Source organism: Xenopus laevis, chromosome 7L (genome assembly GCF_017654675.1).
Source record: "Xenopus laevis strain J_2021 chromosome 7L, Xenopus_laevis_v10.1, whole genome shotgun sequence".
Lineage (NCBI taxonomy): Eukaryota > Metazoa > Chordata > Amphibia > Anura > Pipidae > Xenopus > Xenopus laevis.
In genome coordinates, this window is record NC_054383.1 from 99,584,869 (window position 1) to 99,607,908 (window position 23,040).

A 23,040-nucleotide genomic window follows, 5' to 3' on the forward strand; every position below is an offset into this window, starting at 1 on the left:
AAAATATGTCATAAGGCAAATTAATGAATGCCATTTTATTTGTGAAGCTTGGTTGTGATGCATTATATATGTGTAGGAGTGTGTGGAATGTGTTAGCCAGCTAGGTTGGGTTATTTTTCCCATAGTGGAGGGGGAGTAGGCCTCAGTATAGGAGCAAGTGACTGGTCAGAAACTGTAATAGGTCACTATAGGAGTGACAGCTTCAGGAAAGTTAGTGAGCAAGAATAGCTCCAACAAGGAGTTTAGTGAAGGGTTAGCACCCTGCGTTGACACGGCCACCAGGTTAGGGACTCAAGTGGTTAAACTCAGGGACAGAGAGATCCTTGGAGTGTAAAACCAGCCAGTCAGATTCACCTTCAATAGGGATTGTGCACCAAAGGATTAGGACTAACAAAGGATCAGACAGCATCCATGAGTAATACAATTGTGTGTAAATGACCTGCTGCCACTACTTGCTTCGTGAAGTGTACCATCTGAGCATACATCTTGTTTATGTGACTGACTATTGAGAAGTGTACCATCAGTTCAATAAATGTTCTGCTGTTTTAAAGGACCACCGGAGCCCAAAGTTTATTTGATCAAGAGTGAATACTGTGTGCTTATACCAACTCGTAATCCCTTCCTCCATACCATGCCCCACCTGAAGATAAAGAGTCTAATTATATCGTGCCTACTGGGAGTTGGACCCCTTGCACGGGTACCGAAACCAGTGAATAGTAACCCAAGGGAAGGTTTATGAAGGCCCCCGACCCATCCACCTGTTACATATGTAAAATACACTAAACTCAGATGTGCACCCACCACTACTCTACGTCATTTTGGCTCTTCTTTGTGCATACATTTGAAACTCAGGAACAATGAATATCATTTAAATGGAAAGTGTTGCTTGTGAGTGTGCTCAACTGAATTATGTGGCTGCTTGTACTCTTGTATAAATGTGAGTCTTATGGGAACATCCAGCTGCTTGGCTGATGGAAATTATTTTAGAACAAAATGAAAACACATATTTCTTTGTTTTAATGTGGCTTTAATAACATAACCAGGCAGTTCAGTGTGACTGCAATAATTGGTAGTTGGTAACCAGCAAATGTCTAGAAGGATTAAGCCATAGACCCAGCTGGCTGGTTTATATGAGTGTGATGTACAGGGAATCCCGGAACCTGCAAGTGCCTATATTCTCTGAAGTTCATGCTTTTATTGTTGTTATTGCTTGGATACATGGTGCTGGACAGAACACGGGGTGCTACACCAAATCGCATGGTGTTATATGCAGAGGTGGGTGGCTGCTTATAAGAAGCAGAATAAAGACTTCTGGGCTCTTCAGAAAATTTTTCTCTCCATTGTTTTTCCTTTGCTTGTAAAAGACCAAAGTTTGTAGGAGGATCTAAAAGCAAAACAAAAAAATGTTTATCTGATATTCTATTATTTTCATTTGATTATTTGATACTTAATGTAGTTCTATAGAAGCTGGATGCACCTGGAGCTACTGCCTGGTCAGGATGTGGTGGTAGCTCCAGGATAAATAGGCACAACAGAGTCTAATTCAGAATGGAAGGCAGGAATGATTGAGCAGAGATGAGTGCAAGGAAAAAAGAAGTGCAAGGAATGCATTTTGATGAAAGTCATTTTATACACAATTTACTGAGCGGAAAAAAAGTGGAAGTTACCCACTGCACTTCCTTCAAAATCATTTACAGAGAATATACATTTGAATATTTACAGTATAACCTGAAACATTATTAAATGGGGGAGGCCTAGTAACAAATATTTAAGGTAAAAAACACAATTGCATAAAAAAAACAACAGCAGTACCTTATTTAAGTAAAAACACAACAGAATATTTGCGTTCACATTTTTTAACCAAATTGGGAAGCATGCTAACATCTGTAGAAAGCCTTGCTCACTTGATTTGCCCTTCACTCTATAGGTACCATGCCAGATGTGCCTACGGAAGGAAGTACCTACCTAATGTGATCACTCTCATCTTAATTGTTACATGATAAATCTTTACCCACTTCTGGCACAGGAAGAACTGTGGTACAGTGGTATGGCAGATTTAGCACTCCCTTAAAATCATACTGATGCATTCTTATAATTTCTTCCAACCCTACGTTCCTATAATGATACTTTTAGTTCTCCCTTCTTGCTGGGTAGCAGATGGAGGGAAGCTACAGGGAAATTGTTTCCATGGTGCAGAGCTAGAAGCAGCTACTGGTATGGAAGGGCATTTTGCTGCCTTGGGTTACCTACAGATGTCCATTATATATATATATATATATATATATATATATATATATATATATATATATATATATATATATATATATATATATATATATATAATACCTATAATATATATATATATATATATATATATATATATATACCTTTTTGGTCTGTGCTCAAACATACATATACACAGAAGGTTTTCACATGCTGGCCACTAGCTAATAATGACATTATATGTGACAAAAACCTAGTCACTTATTACCTGCAGTGGGATAATCGGAACGTTCTGGAACCCAGGCTAGACGGTTGCCATCGTAGCTTCGAAGAGTGGGCAATGTGGAGTTGCCAGGTCTTAAAAAATGATCATCATAATGTGATACTAGATGTTTATGCTTGGCTTCTCCATGATGTGACAGTAAAAGGCATTTTGGCAAACCCTAAAACACAAATCATGCAAAGATAATATTTCTACACAAATTTGGATTCTACGTTAAATATAAAGATAATGATACTTCTACATAGACAAATGGTTCCCTTACAAAAGGAAGCAGGTGGCATTAGTGTATTATGATATCAAATGTATAAGGAAGTATACAAACATTAAGTTCTTCCAGCATAAAATTAAAAATAACCAGCTAGGGAGATGGACATGCTATAAGTCAATATGCAAGCTGGCTGGTTGTGTGATTGAGATCTGTATCACAAGAAAACATGTTTGGGTGAAGGTTCATCTTTCCATAGGACAAACACCAGGCCACTGGATGTCTAATTTACAAAAATGGTGAGTATCCTACAGGATAGCACTCAAAGCTTACATCTAAGTCTAAGTGAGAACTGGTTTCACTGCTTGAAGGTATCATCTAACTATCCTTAACAACTTGGAACACATTTTCCTGGAAGAATGGGGAAAAATAATGTCTACACATGCATGTAAAGCTGGTACATTTTTACTCACCTCCATTTTTTTCACAATGGACCGGGTGAAAATCCAGTCTGGCTTGCTGTCTGGGAAATTGACAAAGTCTATATTGTAGCAACTGTCTTGCATTGGTTGACGTCTTGTCCTAAACTAGAAATTAGCACAGTTAAAGTGATTAAGTTCTATCAACCTAAAGAAGAACTGTAGTTTTTTTTATTTGCATTTCAAGCAAGTTCAACAGATACTGTGAAAATAAATAGAACTAGACTGCCCAACTGTAGAGCAATTTGTGGCATTATAAAAGGTGCTTGCTGGTCTCAATTGGGACTACCATTACATTTAGACATTGCACTTATACCAGCGTATCATGTAGCTGATTCTTTGAGGAACCTACCTAATGAGATTGCAAATGTTGCAGTAATTGTGGGCATAACCAAACAGCCTCATGGGGCAGTAAATGGAACGGAGACATATCCTTAGGTTGAAAGGGTCTTATTTAAATTAAAAAAAGTCTGACCAAACTAGAATCGACAATTGGACCTTATTTATTATTAAAAAAACACAATTTAATCGGATCAGGGACAAACTCGATTGTGTGAAACCCTGAATTGTCTAATTTTTTTTTGAGTTTTTTCCCCGAATCTCTCGATTTTTTTGGGGGCTTTTTCGTGAAAAGCCCACATTTTTCAGATTTTTTCCCGAAAAGTCTGAAATAGTCAGATTTTTGCTTAATTTCAGCACAGACCACAAAAACTTTCAAATAGAATAGGTAGGTCTGAGATGCCGGATTTTTGGATCCTGACTTTTTCCATCCTCAGGGTATAATAAATTCAAGGTATAAAAAAATTCAAGGTTTTCTTTCCATTAAAATTTCTTTTTTTATAGTGAAAAAAGTTTTTGCCATTTTGACTTTAATAAATACCCTGCAAAATAAGATGAGTAAGAACAATTTTTAAACAGTTTGAATCTATTTCATTTATAGAGGCTAGTGATGGGATCATCAGTCCCATTTTAATTTGCTGAAAAATTTGTGAACCCACAGGACAGAACATTGAGATGTATTCCACGGCTACTTTTCTTTACACTGCAACTGCAGCTAAATATCTTGGGAATATATGCGCACAAAATACACTGGAGTTTATGGGCATTTTTGCTGTGACTTTTATAAGAGCAAAATACTTTGGTATCTATGGGTGCTGTGTGTTTCTTTGCGTCAGTCAGTTTCACTAAAATATTCGCAAATGGCAAAATGCGGGATTTTCCTGCCAATCCACACCTCCAAATTTTCACTCATCACTACTTAAGGACCTTAAAGCATGCACACACACACACACATCGGTAACATGTATGTTTCCAGCCATGCTCCTCCGATTGGGTGACCCATTAAAAAAACACTTTTTTCTGCTGCGCCTCTGCACAGGGGTGTGGTGCAATGGTGTTCGCACAGGCTCATACCGCAATGGGAAGTCGGGAGGGGGCCCCAGTTAGGAAAAAAATACCGGCCTGGGATCAGCCATCGTTTTTACCGGCCAGGCCGGTAAAATACCAGCCAGATGGCAACCCTAGCCACCCAGTGACTGCCTGGGGGGCCTTCATGTGGCAGTCCCGAGGGGCCCCCATTACTCCAGTCCGACCTTGTATATATCTTTCTCCTGTGGATCTTTTGACACAGGCAGCCATGAGAACCCAGGAGCTAACGCTACTTTGCCTGTGGTGGTAGTGGAATTCGAAACAGAATGTTTGGCGGACTATTGCAGAGAAAGACTATTCAGAAGTGCATGAAATGGTTTTGGACACAAGTCCAACGCCGTCAATTCACACAAGTGTGGACATTTTTGCATAAGTGCAACTGCAGCTAAAGGTCATAAATGAGCCCTAATGTGTGTTTCTTTGTAGCATTTTTGCCAATATGTAGGACTGATTAATCAGCTGGTGTGCAGACATTCCAAAACTTTAGTGAAGCCCACCCTAAAATACATAACAATTACTTGAGAAATCACAGAAACTTGAAATAAAAGTAGGTTAACTTGCATTTAACCTGAATAAAACCAGTGCAGCCCTTGTAGCTGTAGAAAATGAGAAATATGAATTGAAATACCATACTAAAGAAATAATACAACGGTGCTTAAAGTAAATCCATTTATAATACATATAATTTAAGGTGGAAGATGTCCAAACATAGTCACCCTGGCTGTTATGCAAATCTCAGCCCATGTAGATTTCCAATAAAACGCGTGGGCAGAGGCTACGCTGCATGGGGAACATTATTAATCTTCAGATCAGTGTTTATTCTGGCAGGCTCCGATTTGTGGCAAGGCACAAAGGCCCAGGCCTAGCACGGCATATTTAAAAGGGCCGCATGCCGTCCGGCCACATATGGGGAACTCTAGGGGCTGACCAGATCTGCAACTGATCACACCTGGGGGGTCGGGGGGTGGTGAAGGATACTTGGCTGTGCCTTCTGTCCCCCTGCATGCGCATGATACTGAGGGGGGCAGGAGAGCTGGAGCAGACAGACAATACAAGAAGCCTGTGCCCACGCAACCTCCCTAGTAAAAGGAGCCTTCTACTGGTTAGATTAGTGAGCAATCATTGATCAAGAAGTACGGGTATGGAACCTGTTATCCAGAATGCTTAGAACCTGGGGTTCTAAGATCTTTCCGTAATCTGGATCTTCATTCCTTAAGACTACTAGAAAATCAGTTTACCATTAAATAAACCCAAGAGGCTGGTTTTGTTTCCAGTAAGGATTAATTATATCTTAGATTGGATCAAGTACAAGGTACTGTTTTATTATTACAGAGAAAAAGGAAATCATTTTTAAAGATTTGGATTATTTGGGTAAAGTGGAGTGGAGTCTATGGGATCTTTCTGGATAACGGATCCCATACCTGTATCTCACAGACATGGCAGCAAACATTACCTCCATAGACACTACTGAGCTCAGCAAAACCAAGTAAGCTGAATAGATAGAATTCCAGAAATATACTGCACAGAAATCAACCAGAGTATAAGTGTTTATCCAAGTGTTAATACAGTACCTTTTTCCTTTCTTCTACCCAGTTTCCAATGAGAACTTTGTTGGAGAATTTTGGTTCTATTTTCCATCCTGAATAGTGATCCATAACTTGCTTTTGGCTGCCTCGCTCGTAGTCCTGTGTTTATAGCAAATAGTCGCTTCTATGTGATCACTTTTCCTTGCAGGCTCCGTGTTTACTGTTGCTATAGAAACCACTAATAAGGACACAGGCTCGTTCCACTCACCAATCAAGTTCCCTGCGTTTCTTACAAACAGAACAATAGGAATGAAAATTCACCTGTATCCCACAGCTTTTTACAGGCTATTCCTCTTCCCAAACAATTTAAAAAAATAAATAAATGTAAGTGTAAATGGGCTGCATTTCAATACAAATAAAGAAGAATGGTATCCATATGAAATACATTATATACAGCAAATTCTCCATAATACTATAGTTTCCCTCATCAACTAGGTGTTTCTCATTTGTGCTAGACACTAGTGAAACTGTTTTGCTATATGTGTGTCTTCTATGAAGTTTTTATTATATTTGATGTCATGATGAACTATACATGGCATTCCATGATCACAGTCCATACCCTAACACTAGTCTATACCCTAAATACTGCTCTAATCTCGTCAGAATAGGTCTCATGATGTATAGCTATGGCTATTAGAAATCGGATCACAAGGCGAAAACGGACTGTTTGATCTAGGACCGCATTAATGAACAGATGCAGTCCTCGATCCAACAGGACTTTTAAGCCCAGGCGATCGACATCTGGCCAACTTTCGGGCAGATATTGATCGAGGAAGCCCATCAAGTGCCCCATACACTGTGCAATAAACTGCTGACTTAATCTGCCCATGTATGGGGGCCTTTACTCATTCTAAAATTCATTCCTAATTTCCATACCTGATCAGACCTAATCTGACAATAACAGAAGAGGACACTCTAGATTTAAATTTGCCCTTGACTCATGGTATCTAGAGTGGGGTGTACCTTATATTACATTAAGGGGCAGATTTTCAAAGGTCGAAGTGAAAATTTGAATTAAAAAAATTTAAATTTGGAGCTATTTTTTGTGTACTTCAACTAGGGAATAGTCCAAATTGCATTTGAAAAAAAAAATTGCAAATTTGAATATTGAAATTTATCATGTACTGTCTCTTTAAAACTTCAACTTCGACCATTCGCCATCTAAAATTTGCCGAGTTGCTGGTTTAGCCTATGGGGGACCTCCTAGAACTTACTTGGAGTCCATTGGTGGACTTTGAATAATCTGGAAAACAGCCTATTCACCCGAAAATTTTATAAATTTCGGTTAGTCTTTTTTTATTTGAATTTCAAAGTCTTTTTTTATTCGAAATGCGACACTTGATAAATCTGCCTCCTAAGGGGCCGATTTACTAAAGTATTTTGTTTATTTCCCCAAATTATATATTTAAGCGCTAAACCACGAAAACAATTGAAATTTACTAAAAAGCAAAGGAAAACTGTCATCTAATAGCTGTCGAGGGCATATAGAAGTTAGTGGGAGTGATCCTTATACAATTGTACCACTTTTTCTTTAAATCTGGACTTTTATAGAGATTTCTAGGTTTTTGCACTAATAACTGAACAAAAAAAATTTGAGGAATTAGAGGTTTTTGTTGTCTTATTTGGATCATTCTGCATTCTTTTTCCCATTCGTGCCTTTTATATTTTGATCTTTTAAAATACATTACATGGCACTTATGGTTTTAGAGAAAACTAGTTTATTTTATAACCACTAAAATTAGAATGTTGATTTATGGGCCTCCAATTGTAAATTTTACGGCTCTATGCAATGCTTGCTACAGTTGGCTGCAGTAGATAAGTCAGGAGGTAAAGTGAAGTGCAGAATAGTATTCTTTAAACTCTTCAAAGTGATAGGTGCTGCTCTGTGTCATCGTTATATAAGGTAAGAGGTAGGGTTCAGGATCAACCTATAAGGTCCCTCGGGAACTGATGTGTGTGAATATAAGGTTTGGGCCTCCCATAATTACTGAGTTTACTGAATTTAAATTTTGTTCAGAATATCGTGTAATGGATGTCTATTGAGTCATTGACCTGGGATTGTTTAAAAAATGTTATTTTTAAGGCTCCAGTAATGTGTTCAGGTAAGATTGATTACTAACACTCACAAAGTGCATCCCAAGAATAAATTGCTACTTGTGGTGAGTCACATTTCTGCTAACCAATCATGAATGTCTAAACTGTCAATAAGTCTTCATTTGCAGACTGATAATTATGTCCCACCCAGGGCATGGAGTGCTGGGTCTCCAGTGTTCTCGCTTCTGCCCTGAATATTTTGAATGGAGTTTTTACCTTATATTGTATTATATATTGTCACATGTTGAATCCATGTCTTGTTATGCTTGGCACTTACAGCCATCCTTACAATGTTAGGAACTATTGGGGTTTAAAAGGCAGAATGTGTGTTGTTTCACATCCATTTTTATTGTGAATGACCTGCTTTTAATTTTTGAGTCTGCAGTGTTGTATTTATGTGAATAAATTAATAAAGCTGATTGTATTTGTATATGTGTACCTATCTTCTGTAGGTGGTTGGCACTGCTAAACGTGCTTGGATTTACTTAAATCCCACCATAAAGCTTGGATTTAGTGGAGCTGTGGAAAAAAAACAATATAAGCCAAAAAAGACAGAAATGTATAGAGAAAAAACAGGTGAATGTCTCATCTCAGGTAGATTTAGTAAATAGCACTTTGGGTATGTAGGTGTGGGTGTTACACTGTACCAAAAATCTCCACAACCAAAATTCACATAGGGACCCAAGACAGAGGCCACTTCTGTGAGCCAAGTCCCTATATTTGTTGATATTCAAAATGACAATGAAAACCTAGACTGGTGGGATTGTAGCTGGGCATGACAACACCTAGCTGCATTCAAAAGCCTAATGTCAGTGCATATTAATAATTTTTGTTTGGAAAAAAAAAAAACGTCCATGTGGGTCGGATTCCAGCACCAGAAACCCAACAAATTCTTTTGTTCTCTTATGCTGGGCAGGGTTACAGCTTGATCAATAATAAACTACCATGTTTATCTCAGAGCAGGAAGAAAAAATATATTTTTTGTCTACATCTCTAGCTCATGGATGACCTGTATTATTCAGTCTGGTTGTGCGTGAGCCAAATTCGTTGGGAAAACCTTAATGTGATCTTTAGCAGCAGGTATTGCTCAGCCAAGTAATTGCATTGAAACTGGAGGGCAAATGGCCCCACTATTCATATGAATGAACAAGCACACTGTGAGGGTGCAGGCAACTCAGAAAGATAAGAGCAGGTCCAAATGATTACCATTCAAGAGAATGGAGGGGCACTTTGGAGCAATTGATCATCCTCCTGCCAAGCTGGATCTCATGCAGGCAGCAAAATACATTGAATCACCCTGTGTGCTTAATGCTGACTATCTGGTCAAAATTAAGGTTTGAGAACCAATAGGGGAGGAACAAACATGGATACAAAGTGCAAAGAAAATTCATTAAGGTTCAATCATGAAATATTACTTTGCAAAAAGTTATTTTAAAGGTTTTCATAGTATTTATCACATGAACAATTTTGGAACTGCAAACAGTGTTGGGAGAGTCAGAGTTCAAGCATTTTTAATATAACTAGCGATGCTTTCAACTGCAAGTTTCCCGGAAGGAAACGAAAGGTTTCCACTGTCAAAGAAACTGACAATCCCATGAAATCCATCTTTAACATGGTACCAGGTTACAGGAACCCCATTATCTTCAAGTCTCTTTTTATAGAGCAACCCATCATCACGCAGCACATCAAACTCGCATGTCAATATATAAGCTTTGGGTTGTAGCCGAATAACAGAATCCTCTGCAAGCAATGGGGAACATGTTGTCTCCAAAGCAGACTTGACTTGTTCAATAACTTCTTCAGCCTGAGAGGACATGACGCGGGGTTTGAAGCCTCTGACTTTAAACTCATCTGGAATATTTTCTGGACTTAACCACTTCCTGTACTTCATCTTTGTTTCAACAGGAATGTGGTCACCATCCAAAATTTCTTCCAGGCTGGACAGATCGTCACTTATATAATTCAACATATAGAAGACAGCACGTTCTCTGTACAAAACTGGAACAGCCCGGTTCTGCTGATATGAAGGCAAATCAAAGTCAATCATCTGAACAGCTGGGTATATTAGTACCTGAGCCAATGGTTTTGGAAGGTCAGTCTTGTTCACCAGAGACTGACAAACAGCAGCAGTAAGATTTCCCCCTGCGCTGTCACCAGATATTATAACAGAGGAAGGGTTGACACCATATTCCTGTGCTGTTTTTAGGAAGTGAATTGTAGCATTGAGACAATCCTCAAATCCTGCAGGGTAACGGTGCTCTGGAACCAGACGGTAACTGCAAGAAAATATTTATGTATTTTATTGATAGATAGATAGATAGATAGATAGATAGATAGATAGATAGATAGATAGAGTTTCAGAAAGAACCAGCAACACAGGGTTATTTACAATAGTGAAAAAATAATATTTGGTAAGGCATGCATAGCCAACGTGACGTTCTCAAGAGAGATATATATAGATATAGATATAGATATATACACACACACACACACACACACACACACACAAACACATTACATTGATGTACTAAATGAAGTGCATAATTGTGTTGTGACTGGCCCTCTTATCCCATAATAAATAACTATCACTATCAGATATTTGCTTGTGTTTTCTAATTTGTCGGTGACTATTTAAATGTAATTGCTGATTGGCTGCTACAGGAAACATCACCAGCAGGGATATTTATTGCCAATGTTAGTAAACACATCCCCTTGTTTTGTCATTTATTTTAAGATCAGTGTTTGTTATTAATTAATGTAAAGTCCTGTATAGCTTGGTCCTATTCTCCAGAATGCTTGGGACCTGGGGTTTTCCAGGTAAGGAATATTTCCAAAATTTGGATCACCATACCTTAAGTTTACTAAAAAATCATTTAAATATTAAATTCAATAGGACTGTTTTCCCCAATAGGGATTTATTATATCTTGGTTTGGATCAAGTACAATGTACTGTTTTATTATTAGAGGGAAAGGAAATAATTTTTTAAAAAAATTCTGTCATGATTTTTTTGGTGTAGTATTTATTTCTAAATTCTACTGTTTACATTGCAAATAATTCACTCTACAATATAAAATTTCATTCCTCAACCAGCAAGTGTATTGTGTATTGGCATGTGCTTTCAGAAAGAGCCAACACTTTAGGATGGAACTGCTTTCTGGCAAGCTGTTGTTTCTCCTACTCAATGTAACTAAATGTGACGCAGTGGGACCTGGATTTTACTATTGAGTGCTGCTCTTAGATCTACCAGGGAGCTTTTATCTTGTGTTGGGAGCTGCTGTCTGATTACCTTCCTATTGTTCTGTTGTTAAGCTGCTGGGGGGAAAGGGATGGGGGTGATATCACTCCAACTTGCAGTACAGCAGTAATGAGTGACTGAAGTTTATCAGAGCACAGGTCACATGACTCTGGGCAGCTGGGACATTGACAATATGTCTAGCCCCATGTCAGATTTCAAAATTAAATATAACGGATTTCATTGCAGAAATCTGCAATAATGTGTTTTGGAAAAAAAAATCCCATGACAGTATCCCTTTAAGGTATGAAGATCCAAATTATGGAAAGATTCATTATCTGGAAAGCCCCAGGTCCAGAGCATTCTGGATAATAGGTCCCATACCTGTATTCATCTCTTTATTCTCCATGAAGTTAGCTGCCCTTTAGAAGGTAGCCTGTCCTCAGCTCTTAGCTGCTACCTAACAAGGTCGTCCTGTTTTCTAATTTACAAAAAAAAGTCTGAGTCTGTCACCCACTGAATTTATGCAGAGAGTAGTCATTTTAATTTTTTCTTATCCAAATGCAAGGAATGGCTTTAGAATTTAGGATGATGAAGCACTAAAGAAAACAAAGTGTGTGAGGCTTCACTGCCAGAAATGTGAGTCATTACTATGCATATCCCAATTTCACTATTGATTAGAATCCATCAGAGCAGTCACATGACTCGGGACAGCGGGAAACTGACAATATGTCTAGCCCCATGTCATGTTTGCTCTTGTGAGAAATGCATTTCAGTGCAGAATTCTGCTGGAGCAGCTCTATTAACTGATGCATTTTGGGAAAAAAATATTTTCCCATGACAATATCCCTTTAATTAAAATAAAGTCTGAAGTCTTCCTGGAATTTGGGGCTTTCTGAATAAAGGGCTTCCGAATAATAGATCCTACATCTTGGATCATGATATTTTCATTATATGATCATGATAAAATCTCACAGAAACATAAACTGCAGGATTTTACATGTACATTATGCTTATTCAGTAACTAAAATGTATTTATTGAGGTTAATCTTTTATAGCAGGACTACCAAATACCAAGCCTCAAACACCTTCTGTCTAGGTATTGGGTCAAGCTTCACTTAAAAAATGGGTCACTCAGTGAAAATAAGCTAATTACTCATGACCTAATAAGACTCATCGAGGCCTGGAGCTGAACTGACCTCTGTGAAACTCACTAAGAAGCTTATGAAACATAATTCATGTCCTACTTTCTCTCCAAAGACTACATAGTATCAAACATGGAACACTGAGCTCTTTGCTTTCTTGAACTGTAATACTGGTCTTGCTTATAAAAGACCTTAATACAAGATTAAAAGTTTTCTAGAACTTGCACCAAGCCCCGTAATACCTGTGGAAAAATGTCCTCAACTTTTTATACAATTTACACTTGTTTCACAAATACTTACCCAACTGAGACAACAACTGCCTCTGCTTCTTTGGAGATGTAGCGACATAAACTGTCATATGTATCTGTAAAAAAAGAAAGATCCAGGGTTTTGAAATGGTAACAAAACCAAAAAATAGATAATAAATGGTAGCAGTCAATCTATATAAAGTTTCAGCCCACCAGTAAAGTATTCATCTAATTCATAGGTGTCCATATGATTGAAGTCAAGATTGCAAACCATGCTAAACCCACCAGAGTAGTTAATCATCTAACACCAAAACTTAAAAGCTCATTAACCAAAGAAAAGTGCAATCTCTAAAGTTTTTTGGCCCCAGTGAAACATTCAACCCCAGCATTCCAGCATTATTGCACCCACTGCTTTAAGGTCCTAGTTTTTGTGCCAAATACCATAAGAGTAAAGACTGGGTAGTATACACAAAAAGACTCAACTTCCACCAGCAGGGTATGTGGGAAGGTGGTTGTACATGCCCATCAACTGTGTACAACCAGGTGGCACAATATTGGAGGTTAAACATACAAAAGTAGCCCTGTACTTGCGAGGTCAAGGCAGGTGGTAACTACCCCAAGCAGTGTTCTTTGCTTTTCAGTCAATTTGTTCTCTTACCAATGCTTCCGAACATCCAGCCTCCTCCATGGAAGAACATAACTCCTTTCCTTCCACCAGCAGATGGGGACCTTGGTTGGTAGACTCTCACAGACACGTTTTCAAACTGTTGGTCATTGATGAAGAGTTTTGGGTCATCTCCCAGCTTCCTTATCATCAGTTGCTCCCTTACATAACGAGTAAAGCTAACTGGGTTGCATAACCCTAAATTCTGAAATATCTTTCCCTGTTTCAACAGAAAAATACATTTATTACCTCCTAGAGGTGCACCATTTGACAAATGCACATTCATTTGTAAAAGGGCACACAAAACGCAACAAAGCTTTGGACTAGAAATGAAGCGCAGTATGTACAGGGCCTTTGTACCTACCCATAAGTACAAAAGCCCTATGAAACTGAAGAGTTATACCTACTAAACTGACTTCTGTAGCACCATGACCTCAACTGCCATCTCCCAGGTGTAGGGGTTTTGTACATACCCAGTGTGCCTTAAGATGTTGCACTGGGTGCCCCTGAGAACCCATGAGTACAATTTGAGTGTGTGCCATGCCAGGGCATCTTGCAAAGGCTTATGGAGCTTCATTGCTTCCTAAACCCAGTAACTCAAGCCTCAAATGGTAGCCATGAACATAAGGAACATTATTCCAGCTCAGTGCTGTCCAACCTATTACATGCAGTGGACCAATTAATGCTCATAGAAAATGTTCATGTTATATTAAAATGATGATCTCATAAAATGAAGTCTGTGGAGCTTTAGAACAAATGAGGGCCATAAAAATCATTCTAAGGCCACTAAGAGCACTTGAGAAAGGAGGTTGTGCCTCCAAAACATTGTGTGGAGATCTCAAATCACAATTTAGCACAATTGCTATAGTGTGTGCCATCTGATTTTTTCTACAATAATGCTTTGTGTGGCTTTTGTTGCCCTATATATAGCTTTCTCCCAAAAAAAGGAATATGCATTGTTGGTTCATCCCAGTGGTGCAAGAGCCCAGGGAACTGACATGCATACCTGCAAGTAATTATGGTGAACTCTTAACATACGGTGGTGCCTTTTATTTATATTTATTTATTATCTGATATTTATATAGCACCTGTCATGTTTGAATGCTGGTGATGTTCAACAGTTTGAAGTCTATATGCTGGATAACCCTGATGACACACATTTACTGCAGGATTAACAGCGGAAGCCATGGTAAACTGAAGGAGGTTTAATTGTTAGACTGAAAACAACAATAAACAGAAGCACAAACTGAAAAACCAGATACAAGCCTGGGTAGAGACAGAAGACTGAGCAAATCCAGTAACGGGCTGAAAAGGTCAGGGCTGGCAGAAGACTTAGCAATGTCTGAATGGCAGGCAATGTCACTGGCAGGCAGCAGTCAAGCAGAGTTGAGTAACAGGCAATGGACCAGGTGGGAACAGGAGCGAGGGACACAGGCAATGGATATAGAACCAGGCAGAGAACACAGGAAAATACAATATAGGTAGGAGGACTGGCCTGAAGCAGCCATGAGAGCCTCCAGTGGCATCTCTGCAACATATTAAGTGGGAAATGCTTTTCACAGGGTTAAACACAGAACAAAAATGGGAAGTCTTTAAAATGCTGCTTAATAAATATACTTGTCAGTATATTCCACTTGTAAGCAAGGAACTTCGTTGCAAAGCAAAACCTTTTTGGTTCAATAGAAGCGTTGGTGTTGAGGTGGGTAAGAAAAGACATGCTTTTAAGGCTTTCAAGTTAGCTGGTACAGCCGAAACATTTATAAGGTACAAAGAGGCCAATAAATCATGCAAAGAAGCTATAAGGCAAGCTAAAATTGATATAGAAAAGGATATTGCAGCAAGCAGTAAAAAAAAAATCCAAAATTATTTTTTAAATATGTTAATTGTAAAAAAAATGAAGCAGGAAGGGGTGGGACCCTTACTATCAGAGGGGGTCAGCTGGTTGATGAAAACAAAATAAAAGTGCAGATTCTGAATTCATATTTTTCATCTGTCTACACAAATGAGGAACCAGTAAGTGAAGGTTTCCATCTTAACAGTACCAAATTCTAGTAATACAACTAATGATGCATGGTTTACACATGAAGAAATTCAAAAGAGACTAGAACATGTTAAGATTAACAAAGGTCCGGGGCCAGATGGTATTCATCCCAGGGTAATTAGTGAGCTTAGCTGTTAGGAATTTAATGTGTTAGTTGAACCCTGTATTGTGCAGCAATAAGAACACCGTGATGAATTCAATTAAACTCTTTATTTTCAGGTCTCACAGAAGGACAATCCCTGCACATCCCAAGAAGGAAAACCCGCAGTAGTTCTGGAAATAAGCAGGAGCTTCTAGGAGAGTATACTGTGTTAGGAAAGTCCTTAGAAAGTAAACAGTCTTTGAAAAAGTAGTTTTCTTCCCACAGGAAATCAGAGGAGCAGATATGACCTTGAATATGTCCTCTTTTAGGAAAGGAAACTTGACTGTACATAGAGTGAGAGCAAATTAATAGTCAAGGTAAGTAGCAATACACACGGTAACTGGAACAAGCACGAAAGTCTTGGATTGGGGAGTAACCATCTGTACCCCCGTTAACAGAAATAGGCAATAGATCAAAGGTTAATGAGCACAGTCTTGGTGTAGACACAGGTAGGATAACTCACGCAGGTAAAGAGGGATTGCCATGCGGACCGTTGCTATGGATGTTGCCGGGGAAGAATTGTTGGTGAAGAGGAAACTGTTAGCAATGGCCTGGAGACTGAAGCTGAACGTTGATTACTGAAATGAGGAGAAGGAAGCTGTGGTTGCTAGGGTAGATCTGTCTAGCAACGGATCGAGCAAAAGTTTGAAGATGCCGGTTCAAGTGAGGTGCTGGAGCAGGCCAGGAAACTGATGAGGCAAGGCTGAGAAAAGGTAGAAGGACTGGGAACAGGAGACTGCAGGCAAGATGATTCTTGACATGAAGATCTTGGAGCATGAGAGACACCAGCCTTACTTCCAGATAGAGTAAGTATTACTGCGCATCGTTACTGCACCTGTGCAAACTTAAATAGGCTGAGGGGGAGGCGGCCGCAATCTCCATGACAGAGCTGCGGTGCCTTACATTAGCTCTGTGATTGCCAAACCTCTTTATTTAATTTTTCAGGATTTGAGATCTGGCATAGTGCCAAGAGACTGGCGAATTGCTAATGTGGTGCCTCTATTCAAAAAAGGATCCCGTTCTCAGCCTCAAAACTATAGGCCAGTTAGTCTGACATCAGTGGTAGGAAAGCTTTTCGAAGGGTTAATAAAGGATAAGATACTGGACTTCATAGCAAATCATAATACTATGAGTTTGTGCCAGCATGGTTTTATGCATAATAGATCTTGCCAGACTAACTTAATTTCTTTTTATGAGAAGGTAAGTAGAGACCTCGATTCTGGGATGGCAGTGGATGTGATTTACTTAGACTTTGCTAAAGCATTTGATACAGTGCCACACAAAAGGTTACTGGTTAAATTAAGGAATGTTGGCCTGGAACATAGTGTTCCTGGATAGAGAACTGGGTAAAAGATAGACTACAAAGAGTGGTGGTAAATGGAACATTTTCTGATTGGACCAGTGTTGTTAGTGGAGTACCGCAGGGCTCTGTACTAGGTCCCTTGCTTTTCAACTTGTTTATTAATGACCTGGAGGTAGGCATTGAAAGTACTGTTTCTATTTTTGCAGATGATACTAAATTGTGCAGAACTATAGGTTCCATGCAGGATGCTGCCACTTTGCAGAGTGATTTGTCTAAATTGGAAAACTGGGCAGCAAACTGGAAAATGAGGTTCAGTGTTGATAAATGCAAGGTTATGCACTTTGGCAAAAATAATATAAATGCAAGTCATATACTAAATGGCAGTGTGTTGGGAGTTTCCTTAAATGAGAAGGATCTAGGGGTTTTTGTAGATAACACATTGTCTAATTCTGGGCAGTGTCATTCTGTGGCTACTAAAGCAAATAAAGTTCTGTGTTGCATAAAAAAGGGCATTAACTCAAGGGATGAAAACATAATTATGCCTTTTTATAGGTCCCTGGTAAGGCCTCATCTGGAGAATGCAGTGCAGTTTTGGACTCCAGTCCTTAAGAGGGATATAAATGAGCTGGAGAGAGTGCAGAGACGTGCAACTAAATTGGTTAGAGGGATGGAAGACTTAAATTATGAGGGTAGACTGTCAAGGTTGGGGTTGTTTTCTCTGGAAAAAAGGCGCTTGCGAGGGGACATGATTACACTTTACAAGTACATTAGAGGACATTATAGACAAATGGCAGGGGACCTTTTTACCCATAAAATGGATCACCGTACCAGAGGCCACCCCTTTAGACTAGAAGAAAAGAACTTTCATTTGAAGCAACGTAGGGGGTTCTTCACAGTCAGGACAGTGAGGTTGTGGAATGCACTGCGGGGTGATGTTGTGATGGCTGATTCAGTTAATGCCTTTAAGAATGGCTTGGATGATTTTTTGGACAGACATAATATCAAAGGCTATTGTGATACTAAGCTCTATAGTTAGTATAGGTATGTGTATATAGAATTTAATTAAAAGTAGGGAGGGGTGTGTGTATGGATGCTGGGTTTTCATTTGGAGGGTTTTTTTTAACCCAATTTAACTATGTAACTATGTAACTGGAAGGTGCATTGTCCCAGGAACACATATGCTAGATTCAAATCCCCAAGAGTGCTGACAGCGCCAATACATTTATACAGCGCTTTACAGAGATTATACATCATTCACTGCCCCAATCCAATTTGTCTATATGTGGTGCATGATTCCCTTACAAACACCTTGCAGATAGTGCACAAACTGTAATCAAACTCAACAATGGATGGCAAAGTTGCTACCACTGTGCTGCCCATGACCATATATTCTTGAATACAGACATGATAGGAAGCTCCTTATTCCTCTTTACTCTGGGGCTCCCACCTTGCTCATATATGCACATACACACACCCCTAGACACTAGACACAAACCTAGGTGCAAAATTTTTAGGTACATGAATTTCTATGGAGGCACAGTTTATTGTAGGATTGGCACCTGTATATTCAGCGTGGCATGTGTTTACATAAGCTTCATTACACTTGGTATATGGCTGTTGGTCTTGAACCCAAGGCATAACATGCAGGGTTCCCCTGACATTGCCTCTGGACTTCTAAAGCAGGCTGCAGGTATCTACGTATGCAATATGTGCTCCTTGTTTGCCCTGACTCTGTCAATAGGGATTGCAATAAACAGCAGGTGCAGTTCATTGTTCAAGTCCTCACTATTCTTTGCCTCAGTCTGATCCCCTGCTATTGCCTGTTCATTTGAACCTACATGGCTGGTTATTTTCTGCCCAGCCATAACTTCTGGCAGTGGATTCCACTCCTACTCGTTTTGCTGCCCAGACATTGGTCTACTCCTCTGCATTATCTGGTCTATGGTGGACTCTACAGCCAAGAGTAAGTGCAGTAATATCTCCTAAACCTTGCCTGGACTGTCAGTTGCGTGGTTCATTGTGGGCTCTAACTTGATCTAACCTGCCCTTGCCTTGTTTGCCATATTTACCCTACCTTTCTACTTGCTTTATTATCTACCTGTGCTGTAATGCTTCTCTCAATGTGTAAGAATCAGTCCTGCCTCAGTCTCAGCTTTACTTGCTCCTTACTTCAAATACTATGACCAGTGGCCCCTGGGTTTTGCAGTTACATGCATGAGTAATACTGTTAATATAGATGCCAGACCCTCTTCTCAATACAAAGTGATCTATTTTGCCTGAGCTATCTCTATCTCTTCTTTGAGGAAACGTATGCAGCTGACCCTTGGTTCATTTCCGGATCACTCTTTCTGATTAGTTATATTACTGCTCTTTGCTTCTGACATTGGCCTGTTCATCTCGAGTGGGATATTGTGCTGTCCTGATCTGTAGCCGGTCTCTGACTCCATCCCTGCCTGCAGATTCTGACCATACACTCCTGGTTCCCTACAGTCAAGGTACAAGGGTGACATTTTGTCACTCCTCCACTGGCACAGTTCTACTCTCACTTCAGGCACTGTTAGTGTGGGGGGGGGGGTTGCAATTTCAGCTCCGCACTAAGGTGCTTCCTGACAGCAATGTGAATCCCATAAGTAAGAAATACTTCAGACAAGTAAAAAAGATCATGTGATTCCTGTTCTACCCAACCAAAAGTTGACGCTTCTGGGAAACTGGTAAAAAGGGGAGACATACCCTTAGGGGGCTGAAATGTAGGAAGTACAGTGAACCCTAAGTGATGTGCAGTATCAATATATGTTCCTGGCATTCTAGGCCCTAAAAGGTTGGGTAATTTCCTATTACAATGCTGCCACTTGCACGTCACACTGGGAAACATGATACTCCTGCTAGACTCACAAGCATGTAAGTTATCAGGTATAGGATCTTTCTGCTCCTGCATATGCTCTTTGTACACTTCTATGTCTCTCACCAATACAGGCATGAAAAACAGGACATTTAAGTTCAGCCCTTATCCACTGAGACACCACACCCTATCCTTGTCCATGCCATCCAAAGATTCCCATACCTATCAGCATTCCTACTGAAATATGGGACACTAATACTCTGAAAATTCTGCAGTGTGTTCCTTCCAGCAACCCACTTTGAGCAGAGAGGCAGTGCACCTGATGGTGACCTAACAAAACTCTGCACTGCCCTACACAATGTATTTTTAGAGTCCATACTCAAAGAGAGATGATGAGAGCTAACCCTTAAGCAATAGTTAGCACTTCTGCCTTGCAGCTGTGGGGTCTTTTTAAACTCCAGCCTAGGCTCTATCTGCCAGGCGCTTGTATATTCTCCCTGTGTCTACGTGAGTTTGCCCCAGGTACTCTGGTTTTCTTCCACACTCCAATTGCCTGTTTGCTATGGCCAACCTAGAAAAATTTTCCATCAGGCATATAATCCTCTACCCACCAGGATTGTCAGATTATATATCAGAACAGCTCCCCAACTGGCCATACATGCTCGGATGGTTGACTAATATGGCCAAAATCCACCCTAACTGCAAAACTGTCACCAGGGGTAGTTCACGTTAACTTTTAGTATGTTATCGAATGGCTAATTATAAGCAAGTCGTCTTCATTTTCTCTTTTTTATTCTTATTCAAATCAATGCATGGCTGCTAGGGTAATTTGGACCCTAACAACCCGATTGCTAAAAAAGTAAACTGGAGAGCTGCTGAATAAAAAGCTAAATAACTCAAACTCCAAATAATAAATAATTAAAACCAATTGAAAATTGTCTCAGAATATCACTCTCTGCATCATGCAAAAAGCTGATTCAAAGGTGAGCAACCCCTTTAAGACAGGGCCCACCATAAATGCTCACCCCCAACTGCAAAGCACACAATTGATCAGAACAGCAGGAAATATAGAGGATCTACTAACATACTGTACCATGAACTGGCCAACAAGCTGCATCAGCATATCAAATTTTCTAACGTTCTGATCAGACTGATAAACACAGTATATGAATATTAATCAGGATCGGTGGGGCACCATACCTGTACAGGTATGGGACCTGTTATCCAGAATGCTCGGGACCTGGGGTTTTCCGGATAACGGATCTTTTTGTAATTTGGGTCTTTGTGCCTTAAGTCTACTAGAAAATCATTTAAACACTAAATAAACCCAATAGGCTGATTTTGCTTCCAATAAGGATTAATTATATCTTAGTTTGGATCAAGTACAAGCTACTGTTTTATTATTACGGAGAAAAAAAGAAATCATTTTTAAAAATTTGGATTATTTGGATAAAATGGAGTCTATGGGAGACAGCCATTCCGTAATTTGGAGCTTTCTGGATATCGGGTTTCCGGATAAGGGATCCTATACCTGTACTAATAATCATACAAAACAACAAACTATATGAAAACAGCAGTGGTCAAAATGTCCCTGAATTTCATAAGTTGCCCCTATAAATGGATTGTTTAACTTTAAAGTTAACTTTTAGTATGTTTAGCAATTCTTAGCAACTTTTTCATTGGTCTTCCATTTTTTTTAATCATTATTTTAACTTTTGAATAATTTGCCTACCTCTTCAGACGCTTGCAAGCTTTCACCATCCCCTGTAGCCAAAAATGGATTGCTCTGTGAGGCTACAATTTTGTTATAGTTTCAGTCTATTACTTATTTTTCTATTCAGTCTTCTACTATTCATCTTTCAGTCTCTAATTCACACCACTGCTTGGTTGCTGGATAATCTGGACCCTAGTAACCAGATTGCTGCTAAAATTCCAAACTGGAGAGCTGCTGAACAAAAAGCTAAACAATCAAAAAAACAACAGATAATCAAAACAAAGACCACTTGCAAATTATTTTAGAATATTGCATTCTACATGATACTGAAGTTTATTCAAAGGCGAACTAGCCCTTTAAGTACATTTCAGCAGAAAAAACCTTGCAGAATTCATGTGATAAATAAAACTAAGAAGAAAGTAAAACAACCTTCAGGAACAAGAGGTTAACATCAAAGTACAGAGCCACAAACAAGCAAGTGAAGCATAGCGTGCACTTCTAATCAGCATAAACAAGCAGAAAGCCTTTCACATGTATGTAAACTGTTCTCTGAACAAAAGTAAAGGCTCAGTAAATAAACATTGGGAAATGTGTTTACATGGGAACGTTCTTGGTTGAAGTTGCTCTACGAGACTGCAATAAAAAAAAAACGTTTTGAAGACACAGACTCTTTGTGCTCACTCTTTGTGCAAAAGTACTTACCAAAATAGCAATGCCGATCATCACACTATGGATTACACAAAGTTTCCCAGGGCATGCCACCCCCGGGGGGATTTGAGAGTTGGATAATTCAAAATAAACAACTCCCACAAATATTAATATACAAAGGGAACAGATGACTGCAAGGAAAAGCACGAGCAAAACAAGAGCTAACCCCATTTTGTCAATGCAGGCTGCACCGTGAAACAGCACTTTTGGCTTTCAGCTGACTGGTGACTGGTGCTTCCTACTTCTTCCTATGGATGAGTGACACTTTTCTGGGAGAGCCGGCACAGTTGACACACTCTCTTGAAATAATATCTCATTTGTTCTGATAACAATTGCTAAGTGCCAGGCTGTAGATATGTATAGTATATAGTTTATGCAAATAAGCCCTGTACTTTACACCTGCCATTGACCAGATGTATTTTACACTGCTCCCTTTTACAGAAAATGGCATGCAAATGAGATGTGTAGACAATAAACCCTGCCCTGACAACTCTCTTTTGCCATTGGTGCAATTGCTTAGGAATATTAATACATACAGGGTATCCAGGGCCAACCTGGTACCTGAATCAAGGGACCATTTAAGCCAAAAAACAAGGGTCTACCTGGGTAAAAACTGCTTGCCCAGTTTTCCAAATTAGGAGAGCAAGACAGGAATCCCTTAGCCTGACACCAAGATAGACCACATCACAGACCTGACCCATGTAA

The 23,040-nt window shown here is 39.4% G+C and overlaps 2 protein-coding genes across 3 annotated transcripts; both read right to left on the reverse strand.

Moving 5' to 3' along the window:
• Positions 1-1,010: 1,010 nt before the first annotated feature.
• On the reverse strand, positions 1,011-6,346 carry c1orf158.L (chromosome 1 open reading frame 158 L homeolog). 2 transcript variants are annotated; one of them, NM_001095298.1, is made up of 4 exons: positions 6,190-6,346; positions 3,185-3,298; positions 2,492-2,666; positions 1,011-1,384 (listed from the first exon to the last, which is right to left on the reverse strand). In NM_001095298.1, the coding sequence occupies exons 1-4, from the start codon at positions 6,271-6,273 to the stop codon at positions 1,101-1,103; spliced, it is 657 nt and encodes a 218-aa protein (NP_001088767.1). In that variant the 5' UTR covers positions 6,274-6,346; the 3' UTR covers positions 1,011-1,100. The 2 variants fall into 2 exon arrangements, with proteins under 2 accessions (NP_001088767.1, XP_041424496.1); XM_041568562.1 differs by having other exon boundaries at positions 3,185-3,293; positions 6,190-6,293.
• Positions 6,347-8,877: 2,531 nt separating this feature from the next.
• On the reverse strand, positions 8,878-22,543 carry LOC108695859 (arylacetamide deacetylase-like 4). Its single transcript, XM_018224811.2, has 4 exons — positions 22,330-22,543; positions 13,583-13,808; positions 12,977-13,040; positions 8,878-10,574 (listed from the first exon to the last, which is right to left on the reverse strand). Exons 1-4 carry the CDS (start codon positions 22,504-22,506, stop codon positions 9,800-9,802), a joined length of 1,242 nt encoding a protein of 413 aa, XP_018080300.2. The 5' UTR covers positions 22,507-22,543; the 3' UTR covers positions 8,878-9,799.
• Positions 22,544-23,040: the final 497 nt, after the last annotated feature.

Bases quoted from the DNA above. Each gene is read 5' to 3' on its own strand.
- c1orf158.L (NM_001095298.1), bottom strand. From the start codon at position 6,273: ATGGATCACTATTCAGGATGGAAAATAGAACCAAAATTCTCCAACAAA. The intron at 3,299-6,189 runs GTACTGTATTAA...GCTAATTTCTAG, and splicing joins GGGTAGAAGAAAGGAAAAAG to TTTAGGACAAGACGTCAACC. The intron at 1,385-2,491 runs GTAATAAGTGAC...TTTTGCTTTTAG, and splicing joins TTCCGATTATCCCACTGCAG to ATCCTCCTACAAACTTTGGT.
- LOC108695859 (XM_018224811.2), bottom strand. From the start codon at position 22,506: ATGGGGTTAGCTCTTGTTTTGCTCGTGCTTTTCCTTGCAGTCATCTGT. The intron at 13,809-22,329 runs GTAAGTACTTTT...CTGTTGAAACAG, and splicing joins TGATCGGCATTGCTATTTTG to GGAAAGATATTTCAGAATTT. The intron at 13,041-13,582 runs GTAAGAGAACAA...CTTTTTTTACAG, and splicing joins CTGGATGTTCGGAAGCATTG to ATACATATGACAGTTTATGT.